The 21,707-nt window shown below is 35.7% G+C and overlaps 1 protein-coding gene across 1 annotated transcript in view; it reads right to left on the minus strand.

The window, feature by feature from the left end:
* Window positions 1-546: 546 nt before the first annotated feature.
* MOSPD2 (motile sperm domain containing 2) overlaps window positions 547-21,707 on the minus strand; it is a 33,819-nt gene continuing 12,658 nt past the window's right edge. Inside the window, exons 5-12 of the mRNA XM_009709938.1 lie at window positions 16,578-16,638; window positions 15,332-15,370; window positions 14,188-14,312; window positions 8,893-9,063; window positions 5,978-6,090; window positions 2,259-2,355; window positions 1,342-1,438; window positions 547-680 (exon numbers count right to left, since the gene is read on the minus strand). Coding sequence (XP_009708240.1) covers window positions 547-680; window positions 1,342-1,438; window positions 2,259-2,355; window positions 5,978-6,090; window positions 8,893-9,063; window positions 14,188-14,312; window positions 15,332-15,370; window positions 16,578-16,638 — 837 coding nt within the window. The remainder of the gene's footprint in view (window positions 681-1,341; window positions 1,439-2,258; window positions 2,356-5,977; window positions 6,091-8,892; window positions 9,064-14,187; window positions 14,313-15,331; window positions 15,371-16,577; window positions 16,639-21,707) is intronic.

The raw sequence follows: 21,707 nt of genomic DNA on the forward strand, positions 1-21,707 counted from the left end.
TATTTTGTTATATATTTAAGAGTGTATGGGGAAATGTATTTTCCTAGTGGTATTTTTTCACCGTTAAATATGTAAAATACACATACAAACATGTGACAGGTTTTACAGAAGTTTTCTACGAAATTATGATTTTCCCTAGCAGAATGGCAGTATTTTTTAATATTGTCTAGAAAAGAGTTTTGCATTTGATATGTCTTCTTTCCTTGCTTGTTTCTTTTTAGAAAACTCATGGCACATTCTTATTTTAAAAAAAACTATACCGTCCCTGTGTATTGTCACATCGATTCACATTTTTTCCACTTAACTCTTAATCAGCACAAGAACAACAACAATAAAAAGAAGAGCATGTGCAGAATACCATGATGTTTTATGCATTAAAAACACCTCTAATCAGTTAAAACAGAGCAGAAGCTTCAGCAATATACTTCAGCCAGTAAGCACAAAAACTGGGTTTGGAGAATCCTTCACTGATTATGATACACAAGTGCTATAAATCAGCCAAATGATCATGGCTAAAAAAAACCCTGTCAACAGAAAACCATATGCTCACCTATGTTCCATCACTTTGGTCCTAGGGACTTCTTTCCAAAACTGAGTCAGTTCTGGTACCCCTGCTCCAGAAGACTGGTCCATTTCTGCTGCCATTATAAGGAAACGATCCTGCAGAGAAGCTGCAAAACCTGCCCTCAAATAAAAAAAAAAAAGCAAAAGCGTGCATAGATAAAACGACAATATTACAAAACATATAGAAGCATTTTTGAACAAAAGTGTTTCAAAATGAGAGCTTGTTTATTGCAGGACATTGGACACTGACTTACAGAAGTAAAAATAATGAAATCATTCTCTTAAGCTTAACGATTTTGATTACAGTTTTCCCCAAATTCTACAGTTTCATTTTAACAGAACTAGTTTCATCTGAACGACTAAGGACAACCCTGAATTTTGGGAAGAATGCATTCTCCAGCAAATTGACCTGTCTTTGCAACAGTTTAGGAAACTGATTTACCGCAGATAAACTGGCAATCTGCCCTTATAATAGGGCACAAGTGAGACAGCTGCCATTGCGACTTTTTTTTTTTTTTAAATAAGACAAGAAACAGAATGGGCTGCAGACAACAGCCGCTTATGCCTAAGTGGAGTAGTAAATCAGTATGGGCAGTTGCTCAAATGCTGACAACCATGTTTTTTCACAAATAGTAACATTCTCATCCAACAGTCAAGTAGGCATGGGTGTCAGTCTTACACCCCAGCAAGCATATAAAACGTTAGTATCTAGAGCATCAGCCTGTTAATAAAGCTTGTCCAGACTTCTTAAAAACTCTATTGTAAGATTTTATTTACCACCATGAAGAGAGACTATTATATCCAATGATGTGCCAGGTTCACAGCTGCTGTTACTGGGTTTAACTCTGTATTTTTCAGGAGCAGTTGTTCTCACCTATGAACAAGAAATACCCAAGCAAACATATAGTAAAGGCATGCACAAAATATGACTTTTCATAACCTCCCTCATTCTGTAATAACTAAAATCCCCAAAAGTTTAAATATTAAGACATGGTAATACACAGAGCCTTTAAAATATTTTATTTTGTAGGAGTAATCAGACACTGGTATTTCACCATTTCCTCTCTCTCAACCACTTCCATCCTTTCTTTTCTGACATATGCTATTTTTCTCTCTTATATACATATTTAAAAAGAGCCAAGAATATCAAATGGATAATCTGTTAAAACTTATAGCATGAAAGTATGAAAACTTTAGTTATTTGTGTGTACAGAGAACGCAAAAGATGCACAGGAAAACGAAATCAAGATGCAAGTCAGCATTTCTGAAGCAAACATAACTGCATCCATTCCTTTGATAGTGACATTTGCAGATGGATTTGTGACCTTTTGGAGCATTTCTAACTTGTACCCAGCCAAGATTTAAAAAGGAGAAAAATCTTAAAAAGATGACTTTTGAATGCTCGAGCATTTCTTTTTCAGAAAGTATTAGGCTGTCACTAAAGAACTAAGCATCTCCATAACTCTTTTTCAGTCAGTGCTCCAAAGATTTGTATTTCTGATTATTCTCTTTAGGGTAGGTACATAATAGGCATAAATTCAGCCAGAAGATTTCTTTGATCTGCTTCAAACATCACAATAGAATAACAAATTTAGACCGAACAGTGGGTTTAATAGCATTCCTTCCTCCCTACCTAAACCAAGAAAGAGTTACACATTTAGTAAAGTAAGCCAGGCCACACGTAAAACGTTTACCTTAAAAGCCACTATGTTTTTAGTGACATTTGTGAGAACTATCAAACATTTTTTCTCTCCAGTTTCTTTGGATCCAAAATACAGTTCTTCTGCTGGGCTATTAAGAAATTTAAAACTAATTAGTTCCTTCAAATTATCTTTACAACATATCACAGAAAAAAACCTGACCACACCTACAGGAAAACAAAACACTTTCAACCCTGCAGCTACAGTCACTATAAACAGTTTTTCATCAAAAAAAGCTGTGAAAACAAAATGCAGAAATTTTGTAGTGAAGCTCAGGGATGACTCATGACCACAAGCGGACTGAGCTGCCTCAGCCGATTACTGCCCTTGACTTCTTCCGTCTGGGAGAGCGTGACCATCTGCAACAGCAGGAATAGCCGACTGATACATACAGTCACTTCAGCCACTGCATCTTTGAGTGGTACATTACGGGAAAGCATCATTCATTTTAGTTTATGCTAATATTAAAGAGTATAAGGTGTCATAGACAGGGAGTAATTTCCACCTCATACATCTATCCTTGTAATGGGTATAGTGCACGTGTAAGAGGAGCAGGTAGCTATCTGCAAGTGGCAACCATTTCAACCACTACAGCTAAATTCACTTGTACTTATGAGTCAGTCTTCACATACTTCTGGTGACACATGCATAAATAAAGTTATTGCTTGTTTTTAATATTCTTGTGCAATTAAGAGAATCATGCATGAAATCTTTTAAACCATAACAAACTAACACAACCCATTTTTGAATAAGCATTCAAATGAACAGTACTAGGCAAGAAGTAGAGCATGCTCATATATTACAAGTTGAGAAGAAACTCTAGTAATAAGTGAAAAACTGTTTTCTTTCTATGCCACATTAGGAGTACGCACAAGAACTGCCATACTATGCAGTACTACAGAACTGCATATTCTTTTGACGGAAAATCTTTTTTAAAAAAAAAAAAATTACATTTTTTCCCTTCTCCTCTTTAAGAATGCCAATTTCATATTAGTTTGACCTCCTCCTCAAAAGACCTCCTTTTACAGTACCAATCCTTCTTCATTCCCTCACTTAAAACAAACCAGTGTATTAGCCGAGAAGAAAAATCCTTGGTGTTGTAGGGCAAGCCTGAACACCCATGCTAGAAGCAGAATGCAATGGTAATGGTGCATATGGGGGGTGCCTATGTTTTACAATGCATTAGACAGTCGACATAAGAATTTTTATTTGGTTTTGGTAGGAAAGAAGTGTGTAAGGCAGAAATCAAGATACTGATGGGTTTAAAACAGACTAATAAGGTAACTGTATCCCATTCTCCTCTCAGTTTTTTTTTTTTTGTTCCCAAATTCTCAACCTAATTAACCAACAACAGTAGGGAGAGAAAGGATCACAGTTACAAAGTATTTTGGTTATCTTAATACTGTACTATTGCAGCTGGGTGTTACAGCAATTGCAAGATAAACCAGAAACGAAACAGGAAAGCATTAATTGCCATCAGAACAAGCCACAAACAGAGCTTAAGGAAAGGAACCTTCTGCCAGAGCCTAATCTTTCTTGTTCCACCACCAACTATGGCTATTGACCCCCCAAAAAAAAGTTTTGGGGCCTCTGGCATATACCAGTGAAATCAACCACTTCCATAGCACTGGGAGTGGGTGGTGTGTAGTTGTTGGGAGAGCGGGGCATTTTATTTTAATTTTTACAGAAACACTACTTTCTTTACTCTGTGTGTGGGTTAACCATTTTAGCTTGTACTAGAAATTCTCTTCTCAAAATACAGTAGTCTTCTGCCAGACAGCGCAAGTAAAATGCTGCTTTTTGCCTTACCACGTACATTCAATAATTGAGGAGGAAAGTCAATAAAGACCAGTCTTTCATAGTAAGGTATGCAGGGCAAATGCAATAGTAGTCTAAACCAGGGAGACAGATGAGTATGACTACAAATTTGAGAAGAGCACAAGTACCGTATGACCAAAGCTGGGTAATATACCATGACAGGTAAGGAACATCCCTGGAGGAGGTCTAAGGAGACCTCACCATGTCTTCTGCAGCAGCAGTTAGAGCCATCAAAAGGCTGCCGGTCCTTGGCCATTCCATTGTGCCAGAGCTGCCGTGCTCAGCTTCCCAGCCAGGCTCTAGGCTGCTCCCATCCCAGGGCAATGCTGGGGTCAGCAGGGATACAAGCTAAGTACACCGGCAGAGCTTATAGACTCTGAGATAGGTGCCTGTCCAAACCTATAAATGGCACTTTATATTATCAGTTCAATAACATTCAGGTCAGTGTTCTGAGAACAATTGCAGGGAAATAAAAACCTAATTCTAGCTTCCACAGAGTTAAGAGTATTAATAAAGAGCAACAACTGCACATACTCTCAAAAGTTTACTAAAAAAAAAAACAAACCAAGAAGAAACAGACACCAGTATTTTATTTTCCATGACAGTCAAGTATAGAGATGCTAATACTTGTAGTCTTGCTAAGTTTACACTTTCATGTAATTTACATGAACTCCAACACTTCTACTCCAATAGTGCAGAACCTGAAATATTTTAAGAGAAAAAAGGTACTGTTTGTGTGGGAGTTTTGAGTGGTTTTCAGTTTGTGTGGGAGTTTGGGGTGGTGGTTTTGTTTGGGTGTTTTGGTTGATTTTTTTTTTGTTTAGTTGGTTGTGCATTTTGCTGTTTTGAGTTTGCTTTTTGTGGGTTTTATTGTTTTGTTTTAAGAAGTGGATGGAAGAACACCGCTGCCTTTGTCATAGGGACAAAAAGTTTTAAACATTCTTTTAAAAATCACAATTCTGCAGCCTATGCCTTCATCTCGCCATACAAGAAACCAAGTCTATACAGAGGAGGTTTTTGCATAAATGACTATAAAGATAATTTTCATTTCAAAACAAGGAAAATTTGACACATACAAAATATTTTTTGATGCTAATAAGCATGTCATTATTCAAATTCATTCCAAAACTAATTCAGTACAGCACTTACAAAATTAGCTAAGGAATTACCTATAAATTAGATATTTTCTTCATTCATCTAATAGCAAACTGGAAGTGAAAATAAAAGTTAACATCTAAATCAATTTCTAAACAAGCATCTTAACCTGAAGTGCAGTGAAAAGAAAAAGTGATATTGGCTAATTTTTTAATTTTTTTTAATTAGTTCAATGATAAAAAGTAGATTAACTGCAATACATAAGCATCTTGGATGACAATCTTCTGAGCAGATATGCCATTTATACAAAGTCCTGCCCACACAAAACAAATTGGACCCATTCCTTAAGTTTAATTGGTGCAAACTACTAGTATAGACATTTACACCATCTTAAAAGAATTCAAGTAAGATTTAACAGTGAAAGCTGTCTTAGTAAACACATTGTTTTTTCTTAAGCTGATGGAATCAGTGTCAAACCACTATTCTCATTACAGATAAGCATAGGTTTAACTAAATCCAGTGACAGTTTCTTAATATAAAACAGATCATGAAATGCTTCTACGATTCTATAAAATGTACACCTACGAATTAGTACAAAAAGCATGCCAACGGTGACACCAAAAGATTCACTAAAAACATTTAAGACTTGAAAAATTCCGAGTTTTGTAAAAAACATTCTTAGAAGGACGTTTACAACTGTTTTCCTCTAATAGTCTGAAAAAAATTTATTTTAAAACCAACTAGTTCAGACTCAAGTGTCCAAGGCACATTGTAAAAAAATTAAAGAAAATTATTATTACCTGATATGTAATAAAGGTCCTTTAAAAGTGGTTAATGCTTTCTTTGCATTTTTTGGTTTGATCTCTGTTTTGTCAGTTTCCTCTGATTTGGAAATTTGTTCTACAGAATTCATCTGAGTAAAAATGATAGTTAATGATTAACTAGAAACCTGGGTTACACATGTTACAGAATCATGCAGGTATTTCAAAGAATATGAAGAAGCTTATTTCAACAACTTATATATTACAGACAAAGCTTAATACGTATTCATTCCCTAAAGCTCCTTGAAGTCCACTGAATAAAATGATTTGTTATAGAAGTTACATAATGTATTAAACACATGAAACAAAACTTCTGCTTTTTTTTTTTTCCATGTATTTTCCTGAAGTCCAAGTTGGTTATTTCTGAAAACTCCGGACACATTAAGTTATAGTACTTCAAATATTTAAGATTATAAAGCACTGATGTTATTCTTCCACTGCAAAGCTGCTCAATTAAAAACAGATACCCCAAACACAATCACTGCAACACTGAACAGAAAACAGCAACAATTCCATATTTTATTGCATTGCAAAGTTGCTAAACATAGTTTTCAAAGTTGCTTCACTGCTTTTAGATGGAAGTCTGAACTACTGGAGAACTTCAAAGAAAAAATGCTGATTGAATTGGTGCATCCAAAACTGAAGATATCTTAGGTTGAGGCTTTTCCTCTATTACATTAATAAAACAGATGTCAGCAGGTCTGGACATCTTATTATTAAAAAAATGAAAGAACTCTGGAATTAAGCACAAAATGCGGCAGGGAGAGAAATACAGAAGACTGAAAAAATTAGCTAAATCATGACTCAAGATCAGCTAGCTGAACAGTTCACTTAGCCTTGTTTTTATTCAACTTAAAATACAGAGCAAAGACATGAAGAAAATCCAGTTTATGCAAATTTGAAGTATGGGATTGCAAGGAATACAAAATTTTATAGAAAATAAGTTTTTATAAAAAGAAATCACAGCAATTTGATTTATTTTTTTAATAATTACCATTGTAGTAAAAGGTTAGTGTGCAAATACACTGCACTAGTTATGTGTTCTCCATATTTGTTCTACATAAATCTAATTAAAATTACCAGAGAAAACACTACGATAGCACACGTTAAAGGTGGAGGCATCTACAGGACAGGCACTTACTAACCAAGTTTAACTCATGACTCCCTCTACCTTGTGGAAAGAAATAGGCACACAATGGGACAAGACGAGGCATACATATATAAAATAGATTAATTCTCAGTGATGACAAGAGTCTGCATATAAATACGGGTAGCGTAGTAAAAAAATGAAGACGATATCTCACAGATCACTTGAAATCTGTTAGTTTGGAAGCTGGTCTTATTAAAAATATATTTTAATATTTATATTTAGACACATTCAAGTAAAAAATAATTAACTTGGAAATAAGAAATGCCAACCTTTAAGACAATAAGGGACTATTTCTGAAAAATACATTTTGCAAAAGAACGTAACATTGAAGTGGCAAACAGTAGTGTACTTGCTGTAGAAGAAATAGCAAGTATTATTCTTATAGACGTGAACAGAAGAACAGTGAGTTGAAGCAAATCAATAATCTACTTTTTACAGTAACAGTACCAACAACAAGATATGGTCTGAAGTTTTAAAAGTATGTTAAAGGTAAGGCCTTAGACATGCCTTAAGATTAATTGATACATGATGGGCATAAATGTCAATCTTAGTTCATTGAAAACATTGAGTAGCAGCTTCATACTAAAATTCCACTGTATAAAAGAAAATACCATAAACCAAATCATTATTTTTAAGAGTAAAAGTAAAAAAAAAAAAACTTAAGTAGAAAGTTGAAGTCAGCCAAACAAATTAACAACAAACAGACAGTGAGGCTATTAAACACCAAAGCCAACTCGGACACTGAACAGGAATTCTCCACATTTCCACATCTGAGAATCAATGCTTGCAAGATGTGCTACAACCAAAAGCTACTGAGTGTAATGGTGATGTAATGCTTCCTTTTGACTTTAAGGTCAATGAAATTATCTTTTTTTGAGTACCTGGCCAAGTTGCAAGGAACAGCTGGACTACTTAATGTGTAATGTCTGTTTCAAATTATTCTGACAAAAACAAAACAGTAAATCAAAGTGTACTATTGAAGTATTCTACTCCATTAAACAAAAGTTTGCAATTCATATTCCGAAATTAATTATGGCACTAAACTGGTGAGTTTCAGATTCTTCCTACTATTTGCAAAAGTGATAACCCCACTGACTATCATTGCATATTCCTAAATATCATTTTATATGGACTTGTGTAAAACTATTCCTTTATATTTCTGGATAAACAGCACTGCAGGAAGTAAATCAGGATTGATGGACTAGGGATACAATTTCTTTTGAGACTAAATGAAAACTTTTATGTGCCAAGATTTTATCAGGAGTTTAAGAAAACAAATTTACAGCCAGTAAAGTATAAATATTTAACTGTTAATATTTTCTCACATACATACCAACTTAAGGATCTGAGAAAACTAGATGTATTTTAAGAGCGACATCACTAGATATCCCAAGATTAAAAATAAACCAACTAGAAAGACATAACATTTGAAAACAAAGCACAGAAACCTTTTAAATTTTACTGTACTATTCACCATATTCCAGAGATGCACTAAATATCCGGTGTACATTTTATTCATTTAGAAGCAAGACACTGGTTATAACAGACTAAGAAGCACTAAGAAGCAGACTGCAAGTATAATTTTTTTATAATAATTTTACTGGGTTCTTTTGTCAAACTGGAATGCAGAAAAAGATGTTAAAAAAACCACACAAAGTAAAAACCAGACAACAAATAAAAGTTATATGTCTCCTGTCCCACTTTGTAACCATTTAGTCTTGCCTCAACCTGCAGAGTTAGATACCTTTTTCTGATTAAGGTTTTGTGCTTCATTCAGTTCCCCAGTTTCCTTGGTGTCCGCATCTATCTCTTCTTTACTTTCATGTTCATCTTCACTAGTAATGGGCCCATTTTCACATAAAGGAGTTTGAAAATCATCATCAACCAATGGAGGATAACTGTACTTGAAGGAATCCTAGAACATAAGGAGATTTTTAAAGGACGAGTTATTTAGGAGGATAAGAAGTGCCTTCTCTATTGTTTTTTTAATGGAAATACTATTAATTTTTTTGTTTCACATGATTTTTAAGTTTCATTTATCCATTTTAAGTTGGATCCCTGTGCAGACAGCTGACACTACCAATGGTTTTATTTTATCATCAATAGACAAATATAGTCACCCAGTGAAGCCACTAAGTTGTAACTACTACTGTTATTTATAATCACAGCAGAACTGCAGAACCTGGTTTATCGAGGATCTGCATTCAGAGTCTCAATGCTGTAGTTTTGTTTTTAGTTCTGGAAAACATGGTTTAAAACCTATGACAGCTATTTCTAAATGTTCCAAAAGTGATGAAAAACTTCAGTTCTTCCTATTTTAGTTTCACAATGACCACAGTTTAAAAAAAAAAAAAACAAAAACACCACCAAAAACCACAAAACAACTCCAGACAATCCCTCAAGTTTAACCTAGTGTGTGGCCCTTTAAGATACCCTGCAAGTCAATTTAAAGACCTTATTCAAGACACCTGAGTAATGTAGAAGCAGCATACTTAAGTTCTCAATGCTTCTACAGTAAAGGTATCTTTTCTATTGGAAGACCAGTAAAAATGTTTTTGCTAACTAGAAATTCTCTTAACATTCTTAAAATAGTTTTATTACATCTAATGCTAAAAACAGTGTTTAAACAGGTATCTTACAGGTATCCTACTGTATTTTCAAACAGTTTTAAACCCCAAGTAAATTAAATTAGTCCATCAGCATTTCCAGTGGAGGAGGAAAATAACATAGCTTTGACTCCTGTGAGGCAGACTCGAGCCATGCCCACAGTTCCCAAACTATGTTACCAGCAAGGAGTTTAAAAAAAAAAGTGTTTCAAGAGAGCTCTCCATAAGCAGGTAGGTTTTCTCAAAACAAAGAATAATGTGATGTTAGGGAAATGGGGCCATTCAAAGAAACCCCAAACAAAACAGCACACTTCCTGCCAATCTATAATCGAAGCCTAAATCTCTCCTATTCTTCAGGCTGAAGCAACAGTCACAGACCTTTAGGTGAATGAAACAGGTATCCACTGGCTCAAGCAATGTCCTATTAAAGGCCTAAAGGACAAGCTTTAATTATCAATAACAGATTAATTCACAATTAGAAGAGAAGACTCCAGACCATTACAAACATTACAGTAGGCTTGCATAATACTGATATCCTCCATTTGCAAATACAAGGCAGAAATAGCTAGCTTACCCTTAGCCAAACTGATAAAAAGCCTTTTCACTCCCTTCCAGCATATGATGAAGGACATATGACAATGTGACCTTAATAAAGAGTTGTTAATTTTGCTGCACATTGCACTTGGCCACATTAATCCACAATGCTGGATAGCTTCAGCAGCAGAATCCCATCACTGGGACAACTGAAAGTTCCACATTTCCCAATCACAGTCTGTAAATTTCAGTGACATGGGTTTATCCACTAACAGTGTAAAAACCTCAGGTAAACAAGACAGATTTATTCAATGCTTGATATATCCATTCTATATACTAATAGCTTTCTTTTATAGCAGACATAGAGACTTTACACTACTATGTTTGGCAACTGTGGTAGAGATATCCTAATCATGGTAGTAATATTTTCTAAGATTATACGTACACAGTGGCCATGAAATCCCATGCAAAATGCCTAGTGATGTCTTAACTTCAGGCCGCTGACCCATTAAAAGGTACTTCCAAGAAAACAAGCTACAGGCTATCAATTCAGATACCCAGCTGAAGAGCACAGCATTCTAGTTGCACACATTGTTCAGTATTGGCACCAGTGGAGGGAATCTTGGGCAATTCATCCTTGTTAAATCCATCTCTGAAAGGAAGAGTGGGCAAATACACAAACTAAAACCCTACTGCATGTACATGTCCTGCATCAACGTGTACACTGTATGTACATTAGTCTTGCGCTAAATGTTATTGAAGAGGCAACAAACCTCCCTGACCAGTCAGAAACATGTATGCCTTAAGAACGGGACTATTCCACCATCAATATCAACAGCTGGAAACAGCAGAATGTGACATACAACAGATTGGGAATCTAGGAAAACACTGACTTAGTATACTTTTATTACCAAATGAAAACAATTAGCAAGTGGTTTTTGAGCACCTAACCCTAATTTTCCAGACTGCCTATCATTAGCTTGCTCCTAGATATGTTTTGAGCAATTCTGACAAGTTCTCCAAGACAAACCTGCTATAGAGGGACCTCTGCGTACTGTGGACAAGAACAATTCAAAGCCAGGGATGTGGTGTGCAGCCCCTCTTAATTTGCAGTATAGTAACAGCCAACAGACATTGATGAGGAATTGAATGGAACTTAAGTTTACATTCGAAAGTGCTGCAAAAATCAAGATTTCTGTTTTCTATAATTAGTTTTAATGCTTTTGATACTCTGGAGACATCTTTGTCCACTAGTTACCCGAAATCAAGCAATTTATTTTCCTCCTTCCTCAGCTAGCTGACAGCTGATTGAAAAATTTTCATGCTAAAGGAAAGCCTCAGATTCATCCTTTGAGTGACCTTGAGCCAGAGTAAAAACAAAACATACTTAAAGATAACTTGACTGAGATATTGAAGCTTGAAGGCTTGCGATGGAGACACAGAACAGTTCCCTTGAATAAGCAAAGTAATCACTGATTTCAAGTTCAACATTATTAATTCTATTTCCAAAATGTTTGGGTTTTTTTTTTGTTAATTCCAAAACTAGACTCTAACATTCTTCTTGAATACCTAGATTTCACTGCACTTACATTCTCTGTATCTCCCCAAAGTAACCAGCCAAATGACCTGCTCCACTAGCTGTTTACATCTGGCAAGACCCTGCTTTTCCAAGATCGATCGCAGCAGGGGACACAGCAGAAAGAAGGTGAGAGTCTACTTATGGCTATTGCATTGAGTACGAAGGATGCACAGATATGCTGTGCTCTTCACCTGTATTATGCTACTTGCAAATATGACGACCCACTCCTAAATATGTGGAAATCAAAGACAACAGAAAGAGGCAAAAAAAAAACCTAAAAGCAAAACACTTGAGTGGAGAATGGAGAGAATAAATCCGTGTAAGTCAGATACTGCCTTAAAAAAACAGGCCTGACAACACTAATACTGGTGAATGTACTCTACCTAGCTGTCTCGAGAGGAGTCGAGGTTAACCACATCAAGAAAAGTTAAATTCTGAGAAAAGGTCAGTAAGTTGTCTGTTGTCTGGTCACTGAAAAACTCCTTGCTGTCAGAGAGCTGTAAAATCCTGCTTTACTGCATGCACTGAAGAAATCTTTGGAAGGAAGATCCAAAGCACAATTTTGGAGTCTGAGTATTTACTAGCAGTGCTTCCAGGTAATGACAGTTCCAAGGTGAAAAGTTCAAGACACCCATCAAGTGGTTAAATACCAAAGAGACTCAGTAGTTAAAAAAAAATCTGCTGGTTCAAAATACAGAGCTTTTAAATATGCAGAGATATAACTATCTTTCTGAAATTGTCAAAACTCTTGGCATCCCTGTCAAGCAAGTTTACTCCTATCCTACTAATTTATTTCTGTCACTGCAACTTACTACCACAGATGAATGGTTTGGATTTCGGAACTTGTTAATGCTCTTAAGACTGGCAACACGGGGTCAACTTGGTCAGTCACTAACTGGGAACAAGACCTTTTGGGACCAAGGCAGGATAAAGGATAACTCTAAGATTGTATGCTCAACCAGACACTTCAGGAGGATATTTAGCAAAGCCACTATTTCTTTCTTTAAAGATGTAATTAGCTATCAGGTAAGATGGTCTAAAAAGCACACAGGAGATACTTAGCTCTAAGGATGAAAAGAACTTTCCCTTCTATTGCAACAGTAGGACAACACTGTGGGAGCTGGGCCCAGAACTGCTGCTATACCCCATTCAAATCCTTACTGAAGCCACTGCAGACATCATCAGACCATCCCTCAATGCCGACACCTGAAGTTCAGCAATTTCAGCTTTCTTTAATATGAGAAAGTTCCTATATGAGACTGGGGAGTTTGGGCAGCAATTTTCCATGGAGAAAGATGGTATCTTTTCTTCAAGTCTCATGCAAAAGCACTTCTTAAAGGCTGCTACTTGCAGCCAATAACAAACAAGGTAACTTAGTCTTTTATGTTCCCAAAACAAGTTTCCTATGTTCTGGCTACCAGAACTCTACCTTGAGGTTATATACAAAGGAACATGGCCTCTCCTACTAGTGCTGAAGTGGAGACTTCCTTTTCTCCATATTGTTACTGCCATAACTCCAGAAATACTTCAGGAAAAAAGAAGGAAAAGAATAAGTAAAAGCAATTCTTCTACAGGGGGCTTACTCCACTACCATAAACGGTCTACAGAAAGTTTAAAGGAAAAACATCCTCTTTCTGCAAATTCTGTTACAAAGATTATGCAAACTGATTTACTAGCTTTGTGAAAAGTGAAATCTGTTATACAAGACATTTGTGTTGTTTTGCTGTTTAGATTGCACTAGAATAGGATCCAAGTTCTGTTAAAGTGATATGCGATTGTAGCATAGTCTTTGGAGCTCTAATATACTCTTAAAAAAAGAATCTTCTACAGCCATGTCTTAAACTGTAGCCCTAGAGACAACAAAGCAAAAATAATTGCAGTATTGTTGTCTTTCATGAATCACAGCTTTGGAGCAGAATGAAAAGTCTGAGGGCCATGAAACCTATTTTCTGTTCACAGAACTTGTTTCATAAACCAACACGTAATATCTAATTCAACACGTCAGAGAAAAAAAGACTAGAATGAAGAATAAAAAAAATAATCCATTTTAAGTGTCAAAGGTCTGAAAAACTAAGTAGTTTCCAGTGACTTGAAAATGGATGAACGATTCAGAAAAAATACTTCTGTACTTAAGACTGCCAGGTATCAAATTCTCACAAAGTTAACCTATTTTATATTAATGTGATTTACAAATGATCACTGGCAGAACAATTCCAAGAAATTTCACATCCATGAAGTGCCAACTCTCAACCCCACATATGTAATTTATATAGGTGTGTCAATCCATCACAAAAGGACCATGAAGTGTTAACATACTTACAGTTCCACCCATGTGAGGTGGCAGATACTCTCCACTGATGTATTCCTGTACATCACTCTTGTTTGTGAACTTTAACATGCTTATTGCATCTGGGCCAAGCCAACCCTTCACAATTTTAAACGCAGCTTTAAGAAAAAAAAAAACAAAAGGTATACATAAGTTGTCAGGAAAGGGTGTGGGGTTTTTTTTCCTGCAGTGTACTAGTAGACATTACAGAACACAAGTGACCCGCATCCCATAAGATAATGCAGGACCTGCTCTGAAACTATCTACTATAATGGGAATAAACAGTACAAGGAAAAGAGTATTATTTGGAGAAAATATTTTATGGACATATACCTTTCTATACACGAATGCAGACAGACCACAGACTTTCACGAAAAGAGTATCTTTGATTTAATAAATGACAACTTTGCTGTCTTGGAATTCAGCCCAAGAAGTAAAGAGGGGTAAAAACAATTGTATTTCCAAATCTGAGTGACAGACGTTGGGAAAGATATGTTTATACTCTTCCTAGTTGAAATGTTTTGTTGCTTTAAACAACACTTGTTTAGATCTACAGAGTATTTTCAAACACCATAGTTATTTCAGTGATGGCAAAACATGAATATATGGAAAAATTTAAATGCAACAGAAATATGTACTCATGGTAAAAACAGAGGAATAACATGTTTATCCTCTACATTATAATTAAAAAAGATAATTATTGAAGTACACACATCAAAACATATGTAACAATATCAGTGTCAGGCATCTATCTGAAATTGTGCCTTCTAGTTTTCGGCTGGTTGTAAGTGTCCATCAATTGTTGACGATAGTATTCCTAAATCATGAACAGATCTAGCTTTGAAAGGATCACAGTTGTAAACATTCAAGGAACAGACTATTATCAAGGTCTCCAAAGCATTAAAAATAACAGGATGAATGCGGACTCCATTTAAAATATGATCCAAAATACAACGCTAGAAGGAAAAACAAAGTATGCAATCTACAAATTGACAGATTTAAAGATGCATGTTTAACAAATTCCACCATCCAGCTGAATCTACATAGAGCAGAAAAATGCTTGCTACTTATGCTACTAATTTTTAAAAGTTATCATGATCTAAAAAAAAAAAGTCAAACAAAATCTACAACAACTCACCATTCATTATCCATGGCATTTCAAAGATCACTATCTTTGCTGAAACAACAAAAAGGAAATAATCTGAATACCAACTGTTATATATTTCTATGTTTAAGAGGAAGCACAGCAATAATGGTCATGTAAAAAGTGACTACTTATTTTTAGAAACCTCCATGTTTACTTCCTTGTAGAAGCAATTTTGTATAATTGTTTCTAACATGTATAAACTTATTTCTATTATCATATAAAAACATTAGCTGTTGCTTGGAAAACAGTTAATAAAATTCTAAATTACACACTGTTTATATACTTCTCTGGGATACTACTTTTCTGACATACTGTTACTAGTAAGTACTCTCCCCAAATAAGGCAGAGAAAGATAAGATCTCAACCTGACCTAGAAAAGCAACTATTGAACAGAAAACCAAGTTTAACAGGTATATTCAGTACCTCTTCTTCCCAAAGAAACAAATAGCAAGTCTTTGAAAATCTACATTTTTTCCAGACTTCCTTCATTTTAGCAGAGAAGTCTGAAAAGTTAGTACTTTGACTCAGAAGCACCCCAAAATTTCTCTTGGATGTCAAAAAACCAAAATCAGTGTTGCATTAGCTTTAAGTTTGCTATTTGATCAAAGTTCAAAACTTTGATCAGCAAGCTGAAATTTAAGCAGTTGCTGTACAGAATTTCAATATTCACAGACACATTTTCACTTAAAATTTGTAACTCATTTAAGATGAGCCAGCAAAAACTATTTGGTGTTTGCCTATCCATGAAAAAAAATTAGCAGGCAAGTATGCAGGTTTTTCTACGTGTGTACATGAGTGCCTTATTCCTGTTTACAGCAAACCATTGCTCCCTAAAATTTTCTATAGGTATTCACTCTTTGTCCCCTGAAGACTCCTAAAGGATACAAACTGTCATGCAAGTTTGCAAAGCTTCTACCCAAGTAACAAGGAGCAAAGGAAAAAATAGGCCAATTCAGTTCTACTAGATGCCTATATCAGTTTTTAATCACTAAAAACATGTCTTAGATTATTATTTCATGAAAAGCCAGTTGATTTTTGATGAATGTAAAGTTTACTTACAACACAAAGTTGTGCTGACTTCAGAGCACAAAAATATTCTGAATCTGTAACATCCATATGTTCCATGTAGTTACCACATAAAGCACATGCAAGAAGACTTAGTTTCTCCCATCATCTGTAATACTATGAAATGCTCTTATTACACAAGTCTACAGTGCTTAAGATTTAAAATACTTACTGAGGAAGTTTGGGTAATAATCTGTAAAACAGTTGACAATAAACCGAACAAAATCCAAGTCCTAAAATAAAAGCAGAGTAAATGCCATGTAAATCAAAACATTAAAAATACTGGCTTAGTTAAGCTAAGGCACCTATTGAATAGCACAAGATATTTAAATTGTAATCATCTATATTCAAATTTTACACATACTACAAACATCATCCAAGCTCAACGCAATGCTTTTCACTTCATTAAATTGCTGCAGGATTGTGGTCAAACTTCTTTATGATCTAAGAACAAAGTTAGACCTATCATCAGTGCAATAAGTTAGGTATCTAAACAACTGCAGAGTATCAACAAGACTTAAGTTTTATAGGAAAGATACAGGAAAAACAAACCTGTAACACTAGAGAAGCTTGACAGATGATCTTAAAGCCTCACAAGGGGGAGCACTAAATATACTGAAATTTCCCTTCAATAACTTATCTTGCACATTGTTCAGTGTACCAGTGCACTCAGGATCTTCCAGAGAAAAACAAAGTATGTTTTCCTTTTAAGAGAATTTTTGGCTTCAGTATTAATTTGTGGTATGCAGAGAAACCATGGGCAGCGGCAGCACTCAGAAGAGCGGCTTTTTCAGGGTGCTTCCATCCAAGGAGCAGCCGAACAGAAATAGTACAGCCAAGTCTCCACTGCAAAATCCAGGTATAATAGAACTGACTACACACTAAAGGGCAAAAAAGGCATTTTATGAAACAGGTACAGATAATAAAGTACGAGATAGCTTACCACAATAAGGTACTTTGGTTAGGTGGGAGGCCTGCCATTAGTGCTCATACTTTCCCCAGTCCTTCTAACAGAAGTGACCACCACTACTACTTTCAAAAATAGTACAAAATACATTGCTGATAGAAGATCCAAAGCCTGTCATAACAGTAAAAACGCTATGGGGAACATCACTCCTAAACATGCTATTACAACATTTGCAGACAGAGAGAAGAAAGATAACATCCTGTGTAAGAGGATTACCCACAATTTGAAAGCTTTATTAGTAGCTTCAATAACTAGAAACTAACTGAAAGCTTGGTATCTTTAGAGGCAGAAGGTAGCCTTTAATAGAACCATTCATCTCATCTGGCTGCTGCTTGTACCAAATGCAGTATTTTTCATTTAATAGCATAAACATAGTGATAGATTTCCACAGAATGATTAGAATCCCCTGTGCATTAACAAGGATGTTGCTCTTTATTCCGCTGTCTATCCAAAAGCAGCACTATCAGATATTAGGAGGATGAATCCATTATTTTGATGAAAGTCTGGAATTAGAAGCACAGATTTCAGCAGATCATTCCATAACTGCATCCATTTTAGTTACCTAAACTGGTGCAACAAGGCATGAGCTATCAGAATTACCTGGCTGCATACCAGTGATAAAAGCTGACATAGATGTCCATAGCAATGGAACAAACAAATGAAGCATGATCTGGAAAAGAACTCAGAAATCCATGTCCTTTTAGGATAAAATTTATCAGTTACTCTACACGTCTACAAATAACCACTAAAAAAATATTCCTGTTCTGTGGTAAATGAGTCTCAAAGACACTGGAAAGAAGTTGCTTCAGGATATCCTCCATAAAACCCAAATCAAGTTGCTTTTTCACATCAAGGAAATGATTATAGTCCTTTATTCTTGTTAAACAGAACCATGGCTCCAGTATTATCTTTAGGAGTATTGAATAGACAGTTCTCAAGGAACAGGTAAGAGCACTAATCCTGCCCTGCAAAACTGAACTGCACCATATTAATTTGTCAACATATCTTCTCAAAAGCACGTGGCCCTGTACTGCACAGCCACAAGGTCCTAATGCAACATTAACCATCTTGCCTGGAAAAGGTAGAGAGAAAGCTTTTTTTTTTGCTTATATTTAAATGCATTCCTACCATGCCAACAAAGAAAGAAAGAACAAGAAACAAGTTTTAGCCATTCCTATAAGAAAAACAGGATAGCATGGCTTTTGGCAAGAAAAATTTCAATATTCTATAGAAATAACGTCTTTTTTTAACCTCAATATAATCTATGAGATTTTCAGTTATTGGATTAAATCTATAAATTCATAATAACAGGCAAGATCTCCATCTTGCAAACTAAAACAGCTTAGATTCTGCTCCTGAAAGTGGGTGCTAAAAATGTACTTTTCTCTACTGCACTCGGCTGAAGAGAATGACAGAGCACTCTGTAGATTTTCACCTATCTACATTAAAATTACTCAAATGTCGCCTCCCCTCACCCCTCAAAAAAAAATCCTGGTTTAGGTTGTTAAAGCAAGTCTTAAAGATTCCTGTAGTAAACTACAGGTATGCATTTATGCTTTCCTTATAAAGATACTAATAAGTAGAAAACCAGACCTAAAGGAAGAGATAGTAAAACATACATTCACTCTTAAATCTACATGAGTTTAAAACGCGTTTTGATTTCCAAATTTCAGAAGAGGACCTCCACCAATAGGTAAGCTGCAGTTTCACTCTGTGCCATTAATCAGATGAAGTTCTACTAGTAGTAGTACATCATTCAGACTGTATTAACTGCAACTGTAAAGCTGTACACAAGCTGAAGCCCAGACTCATACCTCAAGTTGATCACCACAAAAAACCACCTCACCAGATCCGGGGAATTTACAGACTCACTGCAAAGATGACAACAAACAGATTGTACCTGGTGCACTCAGAACTAAGTAAATCCAGTGATCCAGATATTAACCAGAACTTCTGCTCTATACAAGAGCAGCTTTTGAACCAGGAGATTTTAGTACGACATACCTAAATACCATAGCGAGCTGAATCTCTGGCTCAGTCAGACTAGAAGAAACCTCACTCTACATGCAAGAGTGTTGATGCTACTACACTACAAACTCAGTATAGTTTCACATCCTTCAAAGAAATGTGGGTGTATGGATGCCAAGTTACAACAGGTTCAGATAGTGTTCAAGAATGACTGAAGCAAAAGCAAACATGGAGTGTCCTCAAACACTATGAAATTCCAAAGGTCATGTGAAAACAGATACTTCTGTTCTTTATGAGAGCTTTAGTGAAAATGAAAAGATACTTCACAACTGGTTTTCTAAACTAAGAACACTCCATGGGGAGGAGTCTGGGGGAAATTTTAACATTTCACAGCAATGTTTTTATGATCAGTTTATGAAATATTATGGCCAAAGAGACAATAAATAAAGCTTTTGAAAATTCAAAACCCCACAAATCACATTCTTTAAATCTTCCACTTTTCCATATAGGCACAGGACTTCAGAACAGCTAAGACCATCAATTCAGGAATGTTTCTTAAATACATTTAGTTTCATGCAACATATATGAACAACTTGCTAAATTCCAGTGAGCATCTAAACATTCTCTGAATTTTACTTCAGGCAGGGAATTACCCAATCTAGGTATAACTACAATAAATCTTTAAGTAATTCCCAAAATAGGATACTGACCTGACATACGACTAATTGATATGGAATTAATTTTTTAAATACTTATTTCCAAATATATAGAACATGGAATTTCAAGTACTTAATTCTAAAATGTTTTTAAAATTGAGGAAATTTTGAATTTTGTAAATTATTGTACAAATGGGAAATAGTTTGCTGGAACAGTTTCCAAAACTAGTAGAATTCCTTTTGGCTTCTTTAATGATTCAGTTCTACAATTATGTCCAAAGCAAAGGTGAAATCCCACTCAAAGTCATTAGAATTTTCTTATCTAATCGCAACCTTTTGAATAATCATCACTTTCACAGAAGTGACTGAGCTACACTGCTCCTCCTTCATTTTGTAGTCCAAAGGAGCATCTAGAAATGCATAAAAACTTTGCTATGAGAAATGTCTTCTCTTCTGAACGAAGAGTTGTAATCTCTCGTTTATGTAAGGTCAAGCTTGGAGGCAGCAGTCTTCAGTTAGGCTGACAGGTTGGACAAGGAACTGAAAAAGGGTGGGAAGATACTATTCCTGAAGAAGTATAAACTTCAGCCTGATGGGCAGGCCTACAACTCAGAAGTCTATCATATCTGCTCAAATTCAGACACCCTCTTTTTTTCTGTACCTGTACACAGCAACAAGCATGCAGATTTCTTCATCATATTAGCCTCAGCACTGTAATAACATGTTTTGTTAATAAAAGAGATTTGGGCTGTATTTGGTTAAGGTGAATACTGAAAGTAATGCCTACTAGCTAACTTCTTTTCACAACGCTATTCAATGGGTAGATGTAGGGACTGATTCACGGACTCTGGCGCAGGTAAAACCAAAGACCTTTATTGTTTACAAGTCTGTGCTTATATAGATTCACCAGCTGTCCATGCGCTCTAGTTTGTTCATGGATTGGTTAACGCCTGCCGTCCACGCACCGCGGCTAAGCTTTTAATTGCTGCTGTTAATCAAGACACGCGTCTTCTAGTTTCGGTCTCACAGCTGTGCTTCAAAACATTTTTATCTTCAGCTCACTTTCTGCGCTTTCTTCATTACTTACTTTCTCAGTCTATTTCCTTCAAGGCTATATTGTTCAAGGTTGCTCAGAACACTCCCTGTGAATCCCACTGGTAGAGAGATACATGCAGGGACTTAAGAAATGAACACAATTTAAATATACAGGGGGAGCATACATAGCACGGTGAGGCAGGACCAAGACCAGAATTATCAACTGAAGATGCTGACTTGTCAGAACAGATCAAAGATCTCAGCCACTGCATCTGAGCGTTTTAATGCTTCACCATTACCTCGTTTTTCCATACTTCACTCTTTACTGACTGATTCGGCCAAAGAAGATAACAACAATGAAAATGGAGCTGTTGAAGAAATGGCAGCAACTGTACTCAAAAAAGATGGCTCAGCCTATGGTCTTGTGGGTGCTTAAAAACAAAGTTCTACTACTGTCATCCATGACAACTGACAAACCAAGCTGGTGAACAACTACTACATATAGTCACTTTAGCTCAGTCACCAAACTAAAAAGAAGTTTTCAGTGTGCTGCAAAAGACGTAAAGTTTAATATGTAAGAAAAGATTGTGGAAACTGCTCATGTCACAGGAAGAAGCCCTACATATGACTGATGTGAGCAATTGTTAAGTTATTTAGATGTCAAGGACTGCACAGG

The sequence above is a fragment of the Cariama cristata genome, unplaced genomic scaffold (genome assembly GCF_000690535.1).
Source record: "Cariama cristata isolate BGI_N322 unplaced genomic scaffold, ASM69053v1 scaffold23341, whole genome shotgun sequence".
Lineage (NCBI taxonomy): Eukaryota > Metazoa > Chordata > Aves > Cariamiformes > Cariamidae > Cariama > Cariama cristata.